This window comes from Larus michahellis, chromosome 6 (genome assembly GCF_964199755.1).
Source record: "Larus michahellis chromosome 6, bLarMic1.1, whole genome shotgun sequence".
NCBI classification, from domain to species: Eukaryota; Metazoa; Chordata; class Aves; order Charadriiformes; family Laridae; genus Larus; species Larus michahellis.
The window spans coordinates 37,712,092-37,735,704 of NC_133901.1; the positions used below are offsets into that span (position 1 = coordinate 37,712,092).

Genomic DNA, 23,613 nt, shown 5'->3' on the forward strand with positions numbered 1-23,613 from the left:
CTTGTGCTAGCAGCAGCATTCCCCTGCTTCCCTCCCTGCTCCTACACGTTCCCTCCGACGTTCCCACACGTCCCTCCTGCCATCATGGGCAGTCATCTGATCCTACAGTGAGCCGTTCTGCAGGAGTGAGCTAGAAGAAAGTTAACTCAAAAGGAAAAAAAAAAAAGTCAGAAAGTCTAAGTTCTAGTGGAAATTTGGGTCAGATGGAGAAGTGAAATGGAACTTCTCTTCTGGGCAGTCGGTAGCCTTTGCGCTGCCTTGGCAATATTGTTGTAGGGTGCTGCTGGATGGTGGTAATTTGACCAGTATGGAAAAAAAATAATCTCTTTCAATGCAAGTCTTGTTGAAGGTACATATTCACACCATTTTCTCTCTGTGACTGATGTATTTGGCCCCATCACCATCATTTTTTGAGCACCTGACAGCAAGGCACCCACTCTTCAGGGCAGTGCTCTTACTTGCCTTTTACATAGGAGAAATTGAGGCCTTACGCAGCTAAGTGACCTGTTAGGTAACATAGAAAGTCTGTCACACAGCAGAGAGTTGGATCATGGTCTTCTGGCTCTTGAGTCAAGTAATCTAGCTCCTGGGCCATTCTGCTACCTGTGAACCTTTTTGTCATAAGGGGAATTACATAGACTGAAGTAATTCCTGTAAGTTTCTAAGCACCTCTGTGTGTGCATATAAGTTCTTAAATCCTGGATCTGTTGAAGTTAAAACCTATCTTGCTGTTGACTTTAGCAGGATTCAGATCTTAGTGAAAATACATGCTAACAGTTAGTAGAAGGTTGTAGTAGTAGCGTCAAAATAATCTGACGTTAGCATAGTAGCCCATGGAAATTACCACAAATAGAAAGGCTAGAGGAACTTTATTTGAATGTTGATTCTCATATAGTGTATAAAACCATAATTCTGTTTGCCGGACTCCATTGCTAACTCCAGACAAATTTCCCAATTTGATCCCAGTTTTGTAACTTTTACTAGATTGGCTTTTTGGCAGAGTTATTCTAAATCCAGTTAACAGTTTATCTAAGAAGCTGGCATATATTGCATCTCCGTGTCTGTTTCCAAGCTGTAACACTCCTTGGCTTCAAAGTCTCATCTAGGCTACTATGACTGGAATCTTTTGTTTAGTTTGGTTTCTCTTGCCTTCCCTTCTTCCTACCCTCCCTCCCCTCTCAGCAGTGGGATTCAAAAAACAACAGGTCCAATGTATATGCTCTTATCATGCCTACAAAGAGGTATCACTGAAGCGACTTATTTCTTGCAGATGAATTACGTTGGGCCATCTTATATGGCACAAGGCAGGAATATCATGCTATCCAAATGTACACACAAACCCTTGGAGAGTCTAGCAAGCCATCTGTGGTACACAGCTAGACAATATCCTAAATACAGTTCAGTTCAAAGTGATTGAGCAAGAGGAAGACAGAAAGCAAATGAAGTTTGCATCTCCAACTCCCACAGACTTCTCAGCTGGAGGAGTGTGTGTGAAAGCATGAGGAGCTCAGGTTCCCTTTCCTAGGTGATGAGTTCTGCAAGCCAGGATCTTTACCAGGAAAACCTGTCTGTACTTTGTTGTTGATTAGATCTATGTCTTGAGAAGACAGCTCCAAGTCCAAGACAGCTCCAAGTTCAACTATTCATTCCCATGAGTATTGGGAGTTTATACCTATTAATATCAAGATCTGATAATTTGTCTTGGTCAGGTTCTTAAATCTCTTCTTATTTCTAGTACAGAGCAAACAAGTTTCCGTGAGGACTCCTTGTGGTTTAATTTCCATCCTTAGTCCAAAATTACCTACATTTGCTGACCTTTGAGAGATGATGTGAAGCTTGTTTTTGAGCAAGATTTTTTGAGCAATTGAAAGTGTGATTCTTGTGCTCTGGGGAACAGAGTTCTTGGTGGTTCTCGGTTCTCTTTAATATCTTTATCAATGATCTGGATGAGGGGATCGAATGCACCCTCAGTAAGTTCGCAGATGACACTAAACTAGGCAGGCGTGTTGATCTGCTTGAGGGGAGGTTGGCTCTGCAGAGGGATCTGGACAGGCTGGACTGATGGGCTGAGGCCAATGGTATGACGTTCAACAAGGCCAAGTGCCGGGTCCTGCACTTGGGTCACAACAACCCCATGCAACGCTACAGGATTGGGGCGGAGTGGCTCGAAAGCTGCCCGGCAGAAAAGGACCTGGGGGTGTTGGTGGACAGCTGGCTGAATATGAGCCTGCAGTGTGCCCAGGTGGTCAAGAAGGCCAACAGCATCCTGGCTTGTATCAGGAATAGTGTGGTGGGCTGGACTAGGGAAGTGATCATCCCCCTGTACTCGGCACTGGTGAGGCCCCACCTCGAGTACTGTGTTCAGTTTTGGGCCCCTCACTACAAGAAGGACATTGAGGTGTTGGAGCGTGTCCAGAGAAGGGCTACAAAGCTGGTGAGGGGTCTGGAGGACAAACTTTATGAAGAACGACTGAGGGAGCTGGGGTTGTTCAGCCTGGAGAAGAGGAGGCTGAGGGGAGACCTTATCACCCTCTACAACTACCTGAAAGGAGGTTGTAGAGAGATGGGGGCTGACCTCTTCTCCCTGGTGACAAGTGACAGGACGAGAGGAAACGGGTTCAAGTTATGTCAGGGGAGGTTAGATTGGATATTAGGAAACATTTTTTCACTGAAAAGGTTATTAAACATTGGAATAGGCTGCCCAGGGAGGTGGTGGATTCACCATCCCTGGAGGTGTTTAAAAAAAGGGTAGATGTGGTACATAGGGACATGGTTTAGAAGTGGTTTTTGTCAGGGTAGGTTAATGGTTGGACTTGATGATCTTAAAGGTCCCTTCCAACCTCAGCAATTCTATGATTCTATGATTCTGTGACCTTTCTGAGGCTGACTGCTTAGTACAGGAACCGAGAGGAGTTGATTCTGTTTGATCAGTGTTGAGCTGTTAGTGGTGATGTGGCCTGCGTGATTAGCTGGGTTCTGCATATGGCTTTACAGACTGTAGTTTTTAACAATCGAAAAGCTTTTGGACAAACCTTGCATCTCTTCTGCTCTGAAATTTCTTATAAAGTATTCCCTAGCAAAAGTAAAGCATTTTGGTGTGAGCGCTGTGCGTAAGTTTCTAAACAGCTGTAGGTTTACTTTTGTCCTAAAAATAAGGCAGTGACCACGCTGCTATCTGGGTCTTACATAAACACGACCAACCAGCGTTGCCACATGATATTCTTCATAGTAAATGACACAGATATGTCAGCACAGTAGTTCTTATAACCAAAAGATAGAAACCAGGCCTAGGTACTTAACTTTCCTTTATTATTGCACTGTTATTTCCTTTATTTTTATTATTGTACAGGACTTTGATGTTTAATTACCTCATATTTCTTTTTTATATTATTTGTATAGCAAAGTTTTGAGGCAGTAATATAATTAATTTCTAAGTTTTGCCTGTAAAGCTGAATTTCCTTTATTTATAGTCCCATTGGTGAAGCCTATTTCCAAATACCAGGGTAAAAGAATCAGTTTGCATCACACATTTCTATTTTTTCCATTTGCCAAATTCCCCTCAAATTCTCTGTCTGCCCTTTACTCCCCACCCGTCTTTTTGATTTTACATGACATATTCTAATTGAACATTAACAAGATATTTTACTTGTAAGGAAGATAAAAAAGGCCTAATGGACTAGACTGGTAGATTTTGGGAAGTGCAGATAACACTGGCTGTGCTCTCCTTTCATCAAATGGTGCAGTAGCCCAGATGCTCATTGGGGTTATGAGACTTGAATGCTTTGTCTCACAGGATTTCAACCTCAGTCTCCAAGAGGAGGCTCTGAGCTCCATGCTAATAACATGATGGGGGTGGAGATGAGTGGACAGGGAATTTCTTTGTCCTCCTTGTCCTGTTTCACTTTGCAGAAACACTGAAACATCCACTACAGCAACGACAAGAATCCAGGTGTTTGTCCTAGTTGCTAGGCAGGAGACTGATTTTTTTTTTTCTCTCTCTCAGTCTGTTTCTTTTCTCCAACACAAACTAGCAGCTTCCTTAAGCAGCCCTAACCGTTAAGCTGCAATGCTCTCTGAAATGTCCTGCTAAAGGAGAGCCTGTTCCACACTGCCTAAAAGTCCTGTGTTTTGTTCATTGAGCTGGAGAAGGTCAGAGAAAGGCTCAGGTCTCCTGTTACGGATCTGAAAGGTGGATTTTCTGGATTTTTATCCTGCTGATAAAGAGTGCTTAATTATTTGTGCAACCTGGGACAGCACCAACAGTACACGAACCCACTGGCAAGGAGTTAGGCTGTCCTTATGGGTGTTAAGAGTTAGGAATTCGACTGTCTTCAGGCCAAGGAAGAAACTGAGCTAGATCCTGGGATTTGTCCTAACTTCTTCCTGCAATTGCGTAAAGCTAATCTTCATTTAGTGTATCTTCTGTTTGAAAGAACTGAGCAAATCTGACTGAAGACTTTTGGTATAACTGAACCATATTTTTTTCAACACTCCTAATTGTGATGAAATTTCATCTGGCAATATAGCATACTACCATCTGCATAAATGACAGGTATAGTGTTTTGGGTTTTTTTCTGGTAAAAATGACAGCTTGTTATTGCATGTACTTGATCATATTTACAGCTAGCAAAATCATATTTGTATGTCTGTCAGCACTGCATGATTATCATAGACGATCAGAGACTAATCTCTTCTGTCTCATGCAACATCAGCAAAATTACCGACTACATTCTGATTCTGGATTTCTTTATTGTTGGTGATGAATGATGTACTGGATGAAACAGGAGGAGTACATCTGGATTATTAGATACCATGCTGAGTGCATAATGCTGACACTTAGGAAAATCTTGCTTGTACACTGAACACTTTTCATATGGAAGTCAATGATAGATAAATAGAGCACCAGGATGTAAATCACTCACGTTCATTACTGCACTTCATATAGTAATATAAGACAATACCAGTACTTTAAGGTACAGACTTGTCATCTGCAGCTTTCATTCTGGATGATCCCTACATGCTCTGCAGATGCTGTAAATGAGTCCAAATGCTGCTATTGAAATATGGGGTTACAGTACAATTCTCTAAATAAGAATATGCTATAGGGTACTTTTTATGAGAAGGAATTTTTAAAATAGCATGTAGAAGCCAACACGTCGAGGTTCTTATTGGATGCTGTACTCCACTATGCAGTGATCTCTCACACAGAGGAAAGTTGCATTCGTATTTATGAGAAAGTGAATAAGAAGCCCTTCCCTACCATTATAATAATCAATTTAATGCAGATATGCTATGTATAGGATCAAAATGTCTCCTTTTAAATTCAGTGTTAACTACAAGAGGAAAAAACAGGACAAAATTTCTGGGTGTGAATCCAGCACTCCAACATACTATTCTCATGATGTTGATTGTTCTATAAATGGCAAAGCAATAGGAATTTTGGAAAACACTCTGCATCCTCTCATCTCTTTAAATAATCACTACTTTCACTGTGGAGAAAACTCAGACTTGAATTTGCTGGAGTCAGTCTGAGCAGTGGTTTTCCTGGATGTGGAAGAATAAAATCAGAAATGATTGAAGGTGGGAATTGAGTGGAAAATGAGAGAACTTTTATTGAGCAATCCTAAAATTATTTTCTACGTCATTACCATTGGCATTCTAATTACCATAACAATTAGAGAAGTGCCAGCTTTGAAGTTTTGCAGTGTTGGGGGGATATGGGAATCAAGATTTTAGTTTGGTGTCATACAGAATAGCAAATAAGTGTATAAATAACTTTTGTTGTCAGCAGATAACTTTGACACTAGTAGTGGTCGTTGCTTCTAAAGAGGTTATCATGCAGTTAACTCGAAAGACTGATTGGTATTTCGCAGTAGCTCTCTAAATAATTTGTCTTATTACCATAGCAAGTACAAATTGTAACACTTGTGATTCATCTGCAAAACATACCGCTTGCCAGTTGTTTTACTCAAAGCGCTTTGGCAGCGTGATCTGTCAGAAAGAAGGTCAACAGCAATATTAAAAAAACAGGGATTACACTGGAGTTGTCCACAGAGGGTAATTTGCTCCAGGGACTCCATGGCTTTTTGCTTATCTGTGCATGTTCTCTGTCCGAAGGGCTAACAGAAGTTGAGAAAAGTTCCCTTGTTGATGACAGATCAGGGTAAACCATTATTTGCTGCGTTAAGCCTGAGCTGGCGGGACAGCTATGGAGGGCTCCGTGGCCAAGCTGAGAGTAGCTTCATCGCCTACAGAGAGAACAGCTATCTAGCACTCCTTACTGTGTCCGACTGTCATTCAAGGGTGGTTGAACCTAATTTACAATGATTTCAACCTCAAAATATTATTTCATTTTTTGTTTCTTCTTTAATTTCATAGACATTGCCCAGATCCAGTGAATTTATTGATTCCAGTTAAGAATCAACTGATACTTAGTTTTTTGAACTTTGTAAAAGGCTTATTATTTTGCTAAACCCTAGTAATGCTAGGCCTAAAGTTCACTGTATGCCAGTAACAGCTACCAAAAACTTTATTAACTTCCATCAAGTCCCTGTCAATTCATATAAATCAGGAGATTTGGAAAAAAAGGTTTAATGCTGAAAATTGAATACCACATTTTACTTCAGCCAAAGTAAAAACGGAAGCCTTTTCTTAAACAGTTTGATTACTTTACTCCTTAATTTGTATTAAAAATATATAGTGTATGAATGTGTCTGTGTGCAATGAGTTGAGCAACTTGTAAAGTGAAAAAATGAAATCCAATGTACAGAAGCTTTCAGGAAAAGAAAAAAGTTTTACTTTCCTACTGGTCTGTAATAGACATGATCAGAAATTAAAAATGCTACTTGGTCATAAAGTAAACCCTCTACAGCTGCATTCCCTCATACTTCCTATTTAAAGCTCCAGTTTGCTATTCCAAACCAGTACTTACCAGAAAAGCTCACTCTGCAAAGCAGTGTGGCAGCTCAACCACACAAACACCTTTTGTTCCACAAGTCATAATACATGTCTTGTTCATGCATGAAATTTATTTTAAGAACACTCGATTTTCTTACCTGCTGGCTACTTTCTTGATTAATATCCTCTCTGAAATGCAGTTTTCTTTCCAGGTCCTTTACAAGTGCAGCTTTATTTTCCCGAATAGAATCATCTGTTGCTAATGGCAGAGGCTTCAGGTTTTTCTTTGTTAATCCCTGGGTTGGACTATTAAAAGAAAATTCTGATACGAAAACGCAGCAACCAGTATATATCTATTTTTTTGTCACAAGTGTGATATATGTTACGCTTCAGTTGTCTGGAGGAACCTATTATTTATTTATGTAGAAGCCAAAGCACAGTATGGGATTTTATTTTTTTGGTACTATTTTAATGGTGCATCCCATTCCACTAGGAATTAAGGACACGCATCTTAAAAAGAATAAGCATTATAATACTATAATAAGCATCTAAGTTCCATTTATATTTATCCTGGAATAATGACGTCACAATGCTAAAAAAAATTGTATAGGTGTTACCATAGGTATACAATTTGTATCAGGCAATAATGTAAAAGTTAATACATTTTCTTGTTTATCTTTATCTCACATCTTCATTGATCATTTACTCTTTCCACGAACTTTTTCTTCTTTCATTTCTCCTAGCCCTTTATGTCACCTAACATCAACAGTTCTTCTTATTTTTATTTTATAGATATAGTCAGTTTTATTTTTGTAAGGTTTGAAAATAGTTAAGTTCTTAACTCAGACTGTCAGGAGACTGTGAGAGTGCAGTGCTGAAGCACAGCAGCTTCTAGAGAGTGTGCAACGTTCTAGTAGATCGTCAGGAGTTGGGATCTCGATAACAGGGGGTTTAGGTAAAACTGCACAACTGACGATTGCTGTGCAAGATATCTTCCTTTTGTTGTTCTGCAGACATGGTGATCTCTCTTTGCTTTTGTCACCAGAAATATTATCACTGATAATGCCAAAAAAGGAAGCTGAAACTTCAATAGTTATTCACAGATTAGCACAGATGTTGTTCAGGTTCCTTCCTGACCTTTTGTACCCCCACTTTGACTCTCTCCCATGTAGAGATCTAGATTTGAATCTCAGCGTGATGAGCTCTAGTTATGTGGGAATTCACCTCTGGGCCAGGCCCTAGGAAAGGTGAAATGAAGAAAACAATAATGAACTGCTCTACCTGGTAGGCATATTGTAAGGATATATTTGGTAAAGCCTGTACTGCAGTTAGAAGAGGTAAAGCTCTTTGCAAGGGTTTAAGTGTCATTAATGCAAAGACAATAGTGCTCGAGCACTTGTGCACCAGCTCTGAAGGGGAGGAAGGGGAGTGGATGAGTAGTTGCAGCTGATTTTTGCTTGCTGGTGCAATGTTGTGAAAGGAGGCTGAAGGCTTGAGTTGGGTGTAGTTAAGACCTTCACTGTGAAGCTTGTAACTTTGTTATGTATGCCTGCCTGTGATACCAGCACCGTGAAGGCCTCCAGGCGTGTGCCACAGGGTGATGGCAGTTATGTGGCTGTGCTGGGCAACTAGGAAGTCTGCCGTAATGGTGTGAAGGCAGGATTGCTTGGCACACAGGGTGGTGAATGTTATGTACACAGGCACACTTTTTCTGTTGTAACTACGGAATGGTTGATGTAGCATCAGCAGAGTAATTAGGAGATTGTGACTTACTGATGGCTGTCGCTACCTTGAAGTGTACCATTGGCAAAAGGGGGAAATATTCCTTACTTTGGAGTTCTATGGATAAAAAGTTGTATTAATCTACTGGTGCTAACCATGCTAACACAGGGTTTACAGAGTCCACATTAATTTCAGCTCTACCAGTAAAGAAGGAACTCTTAAGGGCACAACCTTTCCCATACATCATCATACTTATTTTCTTGTATGGTGGTAGCCATTTTGTCACAGAAATCATGCTGGCTGTCAATTAAAATATTTATGTGCAAACCATTAACTCTTCTGAGGTTTTCTGTGGGACTTTAAATATAGAAAGTATTGCAACCAGAAAAATACTTTTACATACCTTATTTTTTAGATTTACTGGACTAAGAAATAACTTACATTATGAGATACGTTTTAAAACTTTACTTGTTGCTTACAATAGGCAAGAATGTTTTTATAGCTCATATAGGCAAATGGTCTTGGAGTGACTTATCCCGCAAACTTATGAAATCTCTTTTCTCCCACTAGTACACTCTTATGAATCTCTGCGCCCCCAAATTTTTGTATATATCTGTTTATAAACTCACATTTCTCTATCTTGAATTTATCTTATCCTTGATGTATCTTATTGTAGAAGCTACTATCCCATCCTTTCTTAGCTGAATGTAAAGGTTAGGTGAAATGACCAGAATATATGAATAACTTGCTTTTCTGTTTTATGAATGACTTGCTTTTCAGTAAGCTCCGCACCGAAGCCTTGAACAGAGATAGATCTTAGTTTCCTTTATGAGTATATCTGGTCCCTGCTTCTGCAGATATGGTTTACGCTACTTACGTGGCTGGTGTACTTCTGGGCAGTCCCATAGCGTTGGTTGATGGCACAGTAGGAAATGAAGGAAGAACAGCACTAAGGAAAGCTACAGGATTCTGAATTCGGCCCGTTGGGGAGAGAGGAGCAGGAGTCACACTCTGTGGCTGAAACTGTTTTACACTAGATGTAGAAAGTGTTAACGGAGGCACCGTGGATTCTTTAGGGCTTGGTAGGGACTGTTCGCTTTTGTTTGTAAACCCTCCTGAAGACCTTGATTGGGCAGATGGAGGATTTCCTGTGACATTTTCCTTGTTATTTGTTCTTTGAGTTCCTTGAGGGACGTTACTGAATGTTGTAACTGAGGAGCTTGAAGAGGAGCTGGTAGGTGGAGTGCTTTGTGATGGTAGGAACTGCTTAGGTCGGGTATAGCTGAATGCTTGGGAAGCAGAGGCTTTGCTTTGTTTGTACATAGTTGAGGTGGACTGTTGATGGAGTGAAGTAGCAGAATTCAATAATGCTGTGTTGAATGACAACTCTCTCGTAGATGTCTGATACAGCTGCTGTTGTTCAAGCAAGACCTGGTTCTGGAGCTGTTTTAACTGGGTCTGATCACTGCATATAAAACAAAGATGAGCAAAATTGGTCAAGAGCCCTGAACATGCTGGCTGACTATGTTTCCACATGTGAATTGTGAGAGAAAAATTCTATTTCCTGTGATACAGTAAGAGGTAGGGGAAACTGCTACATGACATGTTCTCTAACATTACGAGAAGAGCATAATATTAGTTTTCTACTAAAACAAACTTCCTTCCTCTCCCCTTCTTTGCCAGAGGCATCAAAGCTTTTTGTCTGAAAATTATTTGACTGAAATATATATATAAGTCTTACTTGAAGAAATTTAAGGGATAGCATTGTCAAATTCTGCTCTATGTCACCTTAGTACCTCTCTGCTTGTGTAAATAAGAGCAGAATTTGGTTTGTCGGATTTTAAATGAGCATTTGTAAGCTAGGTCGCAGTTATTTAGCTCTGTTAAAGTGAGTCCTGAAACCAGCATTTTGGTTAATAAAGCTTTGTAGTAATTGACCAAAAGAGATACTACTAACATAGTTTAAGTGGTGTTGACATTCGGTGACAGGCAGGAGTGCATCATTCAGAGAGGATTTGCATTTCGTGCAATTGTTGTTTCCTAGATGCTATCTTCTGTATATGTCTTCAGGGCTTTTTTACTTTGCAATTAAGGAAAATTATTTTTGCCTTGTCAAGTGGTTTATTTAGTTATTATGTATATGGAAATACAGCATATGGAAAACAGGCTAACTTTTTCCCTTCCAAAACAAAAAGGACGTAGAGGATATGGAAAATGATCATATAATAAATTGTCGAGTTTTAAATAACTATTGTTAAAAAGTGAAAAATGTAGTAGAGACCAACCACAACCGGTACTGGCAAACCGAATACATGAAGTCAACAGAATTTCTTTTTATTTAAAAGAATTATTGTTTCTATAATGTACTAAACAAAAATCACGTTAAAGGTAGATAAAGATAACAATTTCAAGCTTTCAAAAATAGAATTCTAGAGAGTTAGAAGTTTTGCAGTCCTGATTTTGTGTGCTTCATATATACATCTGCACAATAATGCACTCCTTCGTTAACTTGGGCGGTGGGGAGTTGAGAGAAATTCTGCTTTATACAAGCATTGGACAACTTAAATACTGCTTCTACTCCCCTCCTAAACACACCGTAACTCTGAAAGTAAATAGGGCTATGAATATGGGCTTAAAAAATTTGAAAAACACTACTCCAAGTTCTTCCTGCTACATGGTATGTAAGTTCTGTCATCTCACTTGTAATGTTTATGCTATGAAATTACATCCCTGCTTAAGAGTACCAATGAATTGCTTTATAAAGGCCTTCCTGAGCCTTTAGTTAAAGCTTCTGCCTATTTAAGAAATGAAATTAAGGACTCTGCATGCTTTTTGTTAAACTAGATTTGGGAGGTTTCAAAACTGCTGAAAAGATGTTTCTTAATAAACTCCAGCGTGAATTCCATAAATTGTCCTCTAAGAAAACTACACTACTTCTTAAAATTTCCCCTTGAGTTCACAGTGCACTAATCATGCGGGTGCTTTTTGGTTCAAGTGGTTTCACATTATCAAACATTTCCAAGTATTTTATCTGTTTTAGGAGATTACATTTGTGAGACATAAAAGTCATGAGGCACGGCCTTTGGGACTATAGTTGCTAGCTAGTTACTAGCGCATAGTACGTATAAGACTGAATATGTCTGGTTTTGGCAAAATTGCATACTCAGAAATGAGTGAGGTATGTTTGAAGAACCTGCTTTTATTCTGCCTGCATAAAAGCACTGTTGTTCACCTTTTGTGAACAACAGCAGAAAAGATTGTGGAATTAAATAAAATTCCAAAGGGAAAACATTTTCCTTTTAAATTTGGAGCATACTTTTTCCAAGAGGGACATACAGAATAGAATATTTAGCTCTGTAGAATATGTTTTCTAAGAGTATAGTTAATTAGGCCAGCACCATGTGATACTGACTATCTTTTTGTTCTGCCTTTCAGTTTTTTGCTCTAGTGCAATAGTGTCCTGGTCTATGAATACTAAATAATACCAGCGATGCTCCTGAGACGTAAAATCCCTCTTACTTACAGCTTTGGTTTAGCCAGTACGGGGGGGGGTTCCTTAGATGGTGATGTTGGCTCGGGTATTTTCATTGGCTGTCCGTTTATCCTCTCTTGGAAATAGTTGGGTCTGATTTGGTTTGTAGCGCCAGGTCCATCCTCTGATGATGATTCACTTCTTTTATCATCTTCAGGCAGCTTGAAGTGCACACGGAGACCTATCTTGGAACTCGATCTGGGTTCATTATGGTTCACGAGAACACCTTCAAGTTTAGGTTTAGGGGTTTGATTTACTACATGATGGGAAGGAGTATGTGGGGGAGGTTGGTGTTCAGCAGCAATTAAGCTGATTGAGCTCATTGTGTGAAGGGTAGCAGCATTATTGCTGTCTTCAGATGCTGAAATAGCAAACATCAAACTTTTAGTGATATGTAAATACCATAAATTATAGTGAAATGAAATCACAAAAGTTACAGTTGGAAAAATTCACTCTGATGTCCTTCCAACTGTTGGGCTGAGTTGTTTGACCTCTTTTGTTTAACAAATTCCCTTAATAAAGCCATATTGTAAAGGTGGGGGAAAAGGAGACACAGTTCTGGTTTGGAAGATCCAGCAGTGGTCTTCAGCCATGTCCCCCATGAATTCCACCAGCATCTTTGAAATACAGACTTTCTTTTCAGAGAATGCTCTAACTTTTTGGTTATGAAGAACCCTGCCAGAACTTGAGCTGAATTGGAGTCGACAGTGCATTATGCTTTTGTGTACTGTACTTTGCTCACCTAACTGCTTAGTGCCTTGGGAGCATAAACTGTGTAGGCAGTATGAAAGAATCTGCTTTGAGGTTTCCTCCTTTGGGCTCTGCACCAAAGGGTTATTGAAACAGCAAACTAGACAGTCCATAGAGATTCTAAAAATCGCTATTGCCCAAATCTTGAGATCAGCAAGAGTTATGTTTTTGGAATGGCTATGTGGGATTAATTCGCTAATGCTCCTTGTTCCTTCACATTTCTAATTGGGGAAGGACACTCTGAAAAGCCATCGCAATCTGTATGTTCCATAAGCAGCCTGGACTGCACAGTGCAGCAGCCTACTCAGCTTGTTTTTACTAGCAAGCACAGGACGAGAGCAAACTCTTACCTTTGACAGTTAGATGAGCTATACTAGATACTGTGCCATATTTATTGCTTGCAGTACAGGTGAAACTGCCAGAATCCTCTGAAAATACTTCAGCAATAACGAGAGTACAAATTTCCTCTGCAAAGCATCAGACCAGTATTATTACTTCAAGTGAACACACATTGAACAAACAGACAAAGCCTTGACTACCCTCAGGGACATTTCCTTGAGGTTTTCCACCTTGCTTAGTTTGATTTTAGTTTCATAAGTATTATCAATTTTGGCAGCCTTTGTGTGCAGCAGCTGTTATCAGCATTGTCTGCACCAACTGGTATCCTCTGTGCTCCAGCATGCCCAACGAAAGTGAAGAACAGGTGTCAGCAGTGTTCGGAAAACATTAGAAAATGTTTTCCTAATCACATGAAGTACAGACTTTCTCTTTGAAGAACTTAAAATTTAATTTGGAGAAATATAGTGTACTCCGTACTCGCAACTCACTCAAATAGATGCATTTTTATCTCTGCGGATTGGAAGTTTAGGTATAATTAACTGGGAACCATTCAAATGGAGTCAGCCTGTAAGATGAATAAATACTAAACACGTACATAAGGGCTAGCTGGCATTTTCTAAAAGTACTGGTGCAGATTTGCAGATAGAGGGGATTGTGATAATTGTGCTTATAGAAAGTTGTCTTTTCACTTCTTTGTGAAGAAGACCAATGGGCATCAAAAATGTGCTAGCAAAATTGGACTAGCAAAAATTAAATTCCGTCCTGAAAAGTCCATCTGGTGTTCTGACATTCCTGTCCGACCAGTATCTGACATGTCCAGGCAGCAGTACCAGTTAATAAATACCTATGGTGATGGGATTTTAAATCTTTCATTTGTCTGGGTAGCTGGGATGGCGAGGAAGAGTAAAATCTAAAGTGTATTGAGATGTGGGCTGATAGCATTTCTTCAGCTAGTCAGTGACTATTTTGCTACCATTTTGCAAGAAACTTTCCTAAACCCCTACAGGATTAGTGTGTTATGAGTATTTCTGTAGAAGACCATACCACACTTAAACTTGATTGTTTCATGTCATCACTGAGGAAAATCTAGTAGCAACAAAGAGATTATTTGCTAACAACCATAGGAGAATAATAGTTTATTATAGTACTAGGATTATAGAACTAGTTTAAGGCATTATAGTATCTAATTTATAGTACTTGGATTTGCCAACCACTGCATGCATGGAAATCCAGATTCCTTCTGAATGAGCAGCAGGTGATGAGGCAGTGACAACTGCACCCAACTGATTACCCTCTAAAAACTGCTTCACATTACTCAGCAGTGATGCCACTGGACAGTAAAGGAACAGCATCGGTGGGTTCTGGTAGAAGCTCCATTTATTCATTCCTCAGCCTCAGTGAGAGACATTGCAGAGAGAGGGAGTCTCTTTCAAGACACTTTTTGGCATAAAAAACTTTTAATGGGGCAAGGAGTATATTCCATAAGAATTAATGCTCTTTTGGTAATTTTCTGTCTTAAGGGGGGCAGCTTTATATAGTGAAAAGCATAACAGGGTGAGTGATTGTCTCACGGAGAAGTAACCAAACTCTATAAGGCTCCTTTGCTCAAATCATGCAGAGTAGCCTACATTCTGCTGTGACCCTTGAAATTAGCAAATCCAGCCACTTTTATAAGATTTGCTGATATCGGGGGTGGAACACCTGATGTGATGCTCTCATATTACTCTGGTAGGGAGCAAAGCGAATGGCTGACATGGCTAAACATCTGATGCAATGTTCCCTAACTGGTAAACTAGATAAAAATAGCTCAGTCCTACATCATCTGGTGTACTTCTGAACCTCAGATATACGGGGACCCCTCATACATGAATTTTATTAATCTTTATCTCAAAGCTGGTAACATTTAGGTCCTAAGTTAGAACTGGGTCAAAACAGAATGGAAACATTATTTTCTTCAAAAGTGATAGAATTAATTCGAATTATATGTTTATGGAACAGTAGACAGTGAAATGCATCTCACTAGTAGCTATAAAATGTGGGGGAAAGGAGAAATTATGTTAATTAGATTATGGAGTTTAAATAATTACTATTTTATGAGGTTAAACCACCACATTTGTATAAGCAAAAAGAATGAGCCTTTTGAAGATCCTCACCTGGTTCAGCCATAGATCGTGGTTCTAAAGGGAAGAAGAGCAGAATTAGTAGATTGAATATACTTACTTTTGCCAGTATTTTTTTTTTCTTAAGCACTAAATATGAAGCTTGCTCTTCTCAATAGGACAAAATATTCTTTTTGATCCAATTTTCTGTTTAAGGGGTGTTGGAGACAGCCAGGCCTTGTACTCAATGGTACATCAAATCCACTGAACAATATGAACACTTACAAACACTTTTAAGAGCTTAGGAATAGGAAATAAATTTGGCAAGAAGTGGTTTTTTTCAATCTTACACTGCTTTATTGTGTCTTGAAGAGAATTTCTGAAACTATTACACTGTGAAAGCAAGTTATGGTAAAACATTGTTTCATTTAGTTCTGATTTAGTGTGGTATTTAAGGAATTTCTATTGAGTTTTAGCAATTTTAGCATTCCATTGGCTTATGAGGAAACTGCAGATGTTTCAACTGCATTTGAAAATTAAAGTAGAAGTATATATTTACAACCTATCACGTGCACACACACGTATGTGTAAGCATGCTAACATGTACATCAGGTTACTTTTGTGGATAAATAAGCAATTGACTGCCCATAAGCACTATTATAATACATTTAACTAAAAGATGAGAGATTTACAGGCAATGGAACTCTACATAAATGGTGCAAAACCAAAAACGAACAGCAGAACTAAGGCTGAATTATAAAAGGACATTAAAGTGGCAAAGGGATCGAAGCAGAAGGCAAAATAATTCAATAGTTTGGGGAATCTCATACAAATACTACCTGTGAGTACGCTGTTCAATTCATCCACAGTTTTGGCTTCTGGAACCCAGATTTATTGCCATAGATATGGCTTATATAGTTCTTACCATTGTAATAAGAAATTCAACGTGTCGCTATGTTAGCAATTTTGTTGCTTGCCTATATTTTATTAGACACAATATTTCCACACAAGAAACATACTTTTCTGTAATATCCTAAAATCTGGAGAATCTTCTATCAGTGTTCCTTCTCTATACCATTCAACCTTTGGGGAAGGAGCTCCTTTCACCCGACATTCAAAGACAACAAGCTGCCCCTCAGAAGCTGAAATATCCTGTAACATCTAATAGAGAAAATGAATAGACAGTCAGTAAATGTCTTATTGGTCTGGAAGTAATACTGATTTCAGCAGGATTTCATAAAGCCACTTAAATCCGTGAATGGCTTAGAGAAATGCATAATTCCTTTTTTTATCTTTGATAGCTAGAAAATTTTAATTATCTCTCCATGCAATTAATAGACCTCTCTAGTTTTCAAATATGTCATAGAACAAATTACCTTTGTAAATACAGGAGCAGCAATTATAGGTCTTCCATCCAGTCCTTGCAAATAGTTAGTGGGGCTTTGAGCCTGTAGATTGCAAAACATCACATGATGATGTTTAGGTTTACAGAAGATCTTTTTCCATATACAGGAGAAACATGCTTTTCATGGAATCATGGAATCACGGAATTTTTCAGAGTTGGAAGGGACCTCTAGAGATCATCTGGTCCAACTCCCCTGCTAAAGTAGGACTCCTCTTTTGGAATGACACAAAAGAGATTTTGGTGGGTGAAGTCCAAAGCAAAATATTTCATACAGTGAATAAAAGTTGCTCTGTTGAAGACAACTGCTAGTGATCTTCCTGGATGGGTTACTGCACGAGTAACAACAATGCTGTGACGTTCTATGAATTGCCTTCATAGAATCATAGAATCACAGAATGGTTTAGGCTGGAAGGGACCTCAAGGGTCGTCTAGTTCCAACCCACCTGCCCTGGGCAGGGACACCTCCCACTAGCCCAGGCTGCTCAGAGCCCCATCCAGCCTGGCCTTGAACACCTCCAGGGATGGGGCATCCAGGGCTTCTCTGGGCAACCTGTGCCAGTGTCTCACCACCCTCACAGTAAAGAATTTTATATAAATAAGGCCTTATTGCCTTACTGAGTTAATCACGGCAAGAAAAACTTCACTGCAGTGTATTATAACGTCTTTCATTAGTGCATCACTAAGGTAAATCAAGGTAGGCTGCTTGGTGGTAGTCCCCTTTTAAAAATTCTTACAAAATACTTACGGATGTTAATAAGGAAAAGTTAAGTCATGTGTGTGACTGCTACTGTAATTCATCTCTTTTGCCCAAACCAAAGAATTTACAGAGGTGGAATATCACCCTATTGATACTACTCAGTGAAATCAGAATGAGATTATTCTCTTCCTGGGAAACTTCCTCATATAACTTGATTAATAGAGTTTTTCATTTTAGTGAAATAGAAGCTGCCCCAGAACAGCAGGATTCAGTATCTCGGGAAACATAGCCAAATGTTATAGATGGTGTCTTATAAGCCAACAAGATTAAAAGTGGTAATTTTTGAGATAACTATCACTCTTGTCTTAGGCAACCTCTGTCAAAATGTCAAAATGTTGTCAAAATGTTCTATTTTCTTTGTAGTCAAAAGGTGCTTTACTTCACCTATTTAGTATCTGTTTATTGGTTACCACCTAATGGTAGGCTGTAAACATTGAAAAGGCAGTGTAAAGCAAGTTTCTCATTAACTTTTCAGTTCTTTTTTTCAGTAATTATGGCTCTTCTTTCCCATTAGGAAAAAAATCACAGATATAAATATTCTGATAGTTTGCAACAAAGAGTTTGCATGCTAACTTTAATTAGACACTCTTTGATACAGATATTAAAATGTTTTGTGGTAAATAAGCATATCTACATATAAAGAAAACATAGCAGTGAAATGATTTAGCTTAAAATAAGTTTCATTGGAAGAAAATGATTTCAAGTGAGTTCTGTAGAGAGGGAGAGGAAAAAGTTAGAGGCTGCCGCTATCGGAAGCGAATGAGTCAGTCTGCGATGCAAAGAGGCCGGTGAGTTGCCTCACACATCCAAGTGCCCTTCTCAGCATGCAGCCCCCAGCCTGTGGGAGTAGACGCAGGTTCCTGCCACTGGCTGAGCTACCGGCAGCTTCTCCTTCTGCTCACTGCCGCAGAGATGCCTGAAACCCGGCTATGAAAGATTCCCTTCCCTTTGCCGGCTCCTAAGGTTAGCTAGTAGGCAGAACATCTCTTCTGGGTATGCACCTGCTATATGGCTGCGAGGTTCAAAGCTGAAGTTCAACAGCAAAGCAAAAACTAGAAAATGTGGAGGTCCTGAGTCACAAACTGTAGAAGAAACACCTTTTTAAGAGCTTGCTTTTGGTCCTTGAAATTCACCATATTGTCTCCCCTACCTGATTAACTGGTGCTGACACAGGCTGGACAGGTACAGACACAGGCTGAACCGTGGCAGATGGTGCCTTGGAGGTTTCTTGATGCTTGGTTGCAGTTCTGACAGGAGGAGATGCTGCATTCAAGGAGGTGTCAGCTGGCTTTGGTTTGCTGTGAAATATTAACCAAAAACAAGTTCTCTAATTAGAATCTGGAGCTATGTGTGTGTCCCTTAGTTACGTCTATCCCAGTAATATGTCCCCAGCCTCACTTTTGGGATTGAATTCCAATTGATTGAAACTGATGCATACTCCTAGGTAAACTGCGTTTTATAAGAATCAGGCTGCATACCTTGTCACTCTCATCTCTCATACTTAGTTCAGCTACACCAAATCTAATAAAATGGCTTGGATTGGCCCAGCTGTGCCTTGAAAGCTGCTGTTCCCAGCTCTGGGCAGCGTGAGAGGGCAATGCTAGTTTCTCAGAGGACAGTGCTAGTTTCTCTTGCACTGCTCCCTGAGCTTGTATGAAGATTTGGGTCTATAAGGTAATGAAAATGCCATGGTCTGCTTGCATACAGATTCAATAATTTACTGCTGAAAAGTAAAAAGAGATGTATGCTTTCTGACCATCATATCATGCAATGTTGGTAGTGTACATGTTGGCACCTCTTCACTTCTAGGTTGTTTCTATATGGAAGTAAAAGAGTTGTCCCTGTTTATTTTTATCACAAAGTAAAATAATGCAGGCCATGAAGAGATGATTTCTTTTTTTCAGTTTGAAGTATGCAATGGCTGCTCTGGAATGTACCACAGGTCCCCCCAGGAAAGCCAGCCTTCAAACCAGAAGAAGCCTTACTAGGAGTGAACATACAGTTGTTGTGATCACTGATTTCTCTTCTGAAATTGTGAACTCTTTTTTGCACCTGTTCTCACATTAATTCCCTTTAATTGCAGGTGTTTGGATTCATGTGATGACAGCTGGAAGCTAAGCAAAAATAAAGACACCCAAAACTGATCTTTCATAATTCTGTCATTTGAGGACATCCCACTACAATGTCAGAGCAGCATTCTTTTTTTCCTAAGAAATACAGAATGCAATTCATTACTTCACAATTTAATGAGGTAAGCAACTTAGAGATACCATCAGGTGATCAGGATCATGATTGATGCTACATTAACAGCTAATGAGATGAATAAGAAAAAACATTATGCTTCAGACATTTGTGAAAGTCTGAGCTAGAATTATGAAAAAATTAGCAATTCATCCCAAAACCTTTGAGATCTTCTTGATCTTAATTTTATATTAAACCCTGACATTTGTCGAAGTCCATAAACCAATCCAATCTGGAGTATTTTATGACTTTGAAGTAAAAGTCACCTAAGACAGGATTTGCTGTCAGCCTAAGGTCTTCAGTCAAAGACACAGCAGTGTTTTTTATTTGCATTTTAAAGGAAAATGACATTTGTAATGAGCATAAGCCTCCCTAACAAATGATGGGAAAAAAACAGGGATGCATAAGTCTACCTGATTAGAATTTCCTCTTTATAAAGCACTGGTTGCTTTTGAGGCTGAATTAATGCATACAAAGGATTTAAAAATAAAAGATTGATTATTTTAGTTTTCAACCAGTCTGACTCCCTTTCCAGTTAATAAAAAGTCTTTGATTCTGAAAGACTATAGATTTTAACAGCATTGGACCAGGTTCTAAATGCACAGGGAATGGATTTCATTTAGGAAAAAAAATTATTTCCCAGGTTTTAGATCACGTCTGACACCCTTTATTTCTTTTTATAATTAAGTAGTCTTTTACATCCATCATTTTGGTTTACTCTGGTTCATACATATTTATTTCCTTATCTTAAATCTAAATAATCCAAGTATAGCCATATTCTGCCAAAAACTTCATGACATACCATATTTTCACATGAGCAATTTTACTACACTGTTTTTCCAAGTCAGATGCTTGAATCAGTATTTAAGTTGTGTCTAGTCAAATGGCATCTGTTCTAGTAAATTAATTTCAGTAGCTTAATCTTTAAGGTAACATATTTCTTCTTAAGTTTATATTCAATATTAAAGTTTCAATTCTCAAGCTAAAGTTGAAGACACACAAGCAAATGTGTGTTTGATACACGCTATTTGTAAAGCAAACAAACAAGCACACAATCAAAACCCAACCCAAATAACCCAAACAAATTCAAAAAGCCTAATGTGTTGGAATTTGCAAAATATTAATGGAAACTGAAATCTCTACACTTGTGAGGTATTTTTTAACTGTAAGAAATATGGAAGATATAACTGATTTTAACTTACTGATCCATTTCGTTTTTGATTATTTCACCTTCAGAGTCAGAAGAAGAGACTCCTGTGAAAAAGAAAAAAAATCACTTAGCAGAGAGGTTTTTGGAGAAGTTTATCTCTGAATTATAAAAACCTTGATTCAAATTTCCTCTAGAGCATTCTAAGGATATATATTATAAAGCTATGACAAAACAAAAGATCACATTCCAGTGGAAATGAACCAACGTTGCATATTGTGTAAGATGCAGAACTGCTATTGACATAAGGCAGATTTGGGATGAGGTGCGACTGAAATGAAGAAAACAGCATCCAAGAGTGAATGTATACCTGGGTCTTCCTCAGGTTCTCTTTAAAATCCCACTGGTATGATTTAGTCTGTAATTGCTGTTGTGAATCAAGAGCTTTTTTTTCTCAGACATTTGATACTACGAGGTTTGTTTTTTTTAAAAAGTCTAAAAAAAAGAGAAAGACCTGGAATCATAGCCTTTATTCTTAAACTAATACCTTGTAGCACAGTTTGGAGAAGATACTAGCTCAATTTACCAACAGCTGTCTTACTGAGACATTTTACACTTCTGATTCAGCCTTCACTGGATTTGGAATTTGCATTTTCTTTGCAGTTCCTGCCAGTGAGCACCTCCATCAGCTATGGCTTCCATCCAACATCCACTGAGTTCAGTAGAAGCAGGCCTTGGCCCCAGTCTCGAGAACTAGTAAATCCCTGCCAAGCACAAACATCTCCCATTAATGTCAGGGGCAGTGCAGATACTAAAAAAGGATTCGTCCTTTCACTGTCAGATTAGAGACGTGAAAGAAGAACAGCAGAGCAAAATTAACCTTGTATTAAGGAGGGTAGGTGCTGCAATTTATGAATGGTCCCACTGTTGTCAGTGATGGTACCCATAGTGTGTTTCTCTGCCTGAGAAATGGAAAAAAGACAAAAGGGGAAAAAATATTTCTGTGTGTTTATTCTAAATTTGTAATCGTGCTAGCACAGTGATGAATGCAATCGAAAACCTTACCCAAAAAAAGTGTTACAAAGAAATATAATAAATAGACCTCTCTTAAGCCAAGTAGGATATATTAAAAAGCATAATGAGAAATGAGAGAGATCTAAATCTGCAGATATATATTCTGTTTTATATACAGCATCTATTGTGCAACCAAAATATCAAATGGCTGGCATTTTTGTTTTGGTTATAAGGTCCCAATAATGGGTTAGGATGAAGCTATCCTATATTCACTTTTTAAGAATGATTGTAGGAAAGGGATTAATAAGAATTAGACACAAAGTTTAAGTTCTTATATTTCTTCAGAGTATCACAGACAAAAAATACAAAGTGCCATCAGAATCTGAATATTTCTAGACTTTGACCTTGCAGTGAGATATATAAAATCTCTGGGAAGCAAAACAATAAAATTATATGTAAAGGGTAGTCACTTATCTAAAGAGTATTTTACAGAGAAATAATAAATAGGTTTATAATGATGAAAAGTGTTGACTCCCTGTTATGTATTTTTTGTGACAAATCTATTACACAGTTAACACACAAAATACATAATAGTATCTTAATCCCATATGACCAATTTCAACAACCAATTTCCACAACAATTCTAACATTACCTTCTATGTAAATCTCTGCAGAGGTGGAGTCTGTTCCATAGATGTTTGAAGCAAAGCACGAGTAACGTCCTGTATCCTCCTCAAAAGCTTCAACAATAATCAGTGAGTGTTGATCACCTGTCTGGATAATTTGAATGTCTGGTGAGTTTTCAAGCTCCTTCCCTTCACAGTACCACCTGCAAGGCAAAAAGTATTGCTTATCAGTGCAAAAAACTTGAGAACTAGAATGACAACGTTCGAAGCCTTTCTGATGATAAAATGGGTGGGTTCTAGCCTGAAGACTGCAGAATACTGCAGGCAAGTGTTGAATCAACAGTCATAGGAATAAAATATTTATGATTTTCATCATATTCAATTACAGCAAATAATAGAGCTCCTTTCTTTGCAGTATTTAAACATACTAACAAACGAGTTTGTGTAAGTGACTCTAGCACATATTTTTCTTGATATACAGATTTTAATAGTAGAGTAGAAGAGCTCTGAATTTGAAACACTATCAATCCAGCTCTGAACTTCTCGTGAGGTACATTCAGAGCTGTGTTACAGCTTAAACTGTAGCAAAAACCCCTACAACCAAAGTAAATACGTTTCCCTCAATCTTGTGATTCCAAGTTCACGTTGATTCCGAATGTGACTGAAATTTACTCTAATGTTACTGTTTGTTTTGCCATATATTTAAGACAATCTGCTTTTTATAAAAGAATGCATAAGTGTATTATAAGGAAAGAGAAGTGATCTATTACAATATAGAGGCACATCCTTACAGGATCATGGCCAGTGAGACAGCTGGACCTTGAATTCTTTTCTGCATCGTATTGCTGTGTTTCTCTTTTAAACCCAGCCACACATCCAAGAATATATTGGACCCTTTAGAGACTTCATGCTTTCGTCTAAGGGCATTACTAAGTCCCTCAGTGGTCAGAAGGGTTTCAGTAGAAAATGCAGGAACCCAAGCAAAAGTAAAAGCAGCGCCTAAAAAGACAGCTCCATGGGATGTGTTACTGACAGTAACCATCAGCTCAACCTGAGAGCTAGTAGGAGGGGAGAGCAGGCCCGA

At 38.7% G+C, this 23,613-nt stretch overlaps 1 protein-coding gene across 3 annotated transcripts in view; it reads right to left on the reverse strand.

Moving 5' to 3' along the window:
• Positions 1-23,613, reverse strand: part of MYPN (myopalladin) — a 76,772-nt gene that overhangs the window by 16,933 nt on the left and 36,226 nt on the right. For all 3 annotated transcript variants that reach the window (XM_074590007.1, XM_074590008.1, XM_074590006.1), the window contains 10 exons: positions 22,557-22,732; positions 20,945-20,996; positions 18,652-18,799; positions 16,716-16,787; positions 16,359-16,500; positions 15,394-15,417; positions 13,252-13,368; positions 12,143-12,512; positions 9,497-10,084; positions 7,056-7,203 (listed from right to left, as the gene is read on the reverse strand). In XM_074590007.1, the coding sequence (XP_074446108.1) occupies positions 7,056-7,203; positions 9,497-10,084; positions 12,143-12,512; positions 13,252-13,368; positions 15,394-15,417; positions 16,359-16,500; positions 16,716-16,787; positions 18,652-18,799; positions 20,945-20,996; positions 22,557-22,732 (1,837 nt within the window). The remainder of the gene's footprint in view (positions 1-7,055; positions 7,204-9,496; positions 10,085-12,142; positions 12,513-13,251; positions 13,369-15,393; positions 15,418-16,358; positions 16,501-16,715; positions 16,788-18,651; positions 18,800-20,944; positions 20,997-22,556; positions 22,733-23,613) is intronic.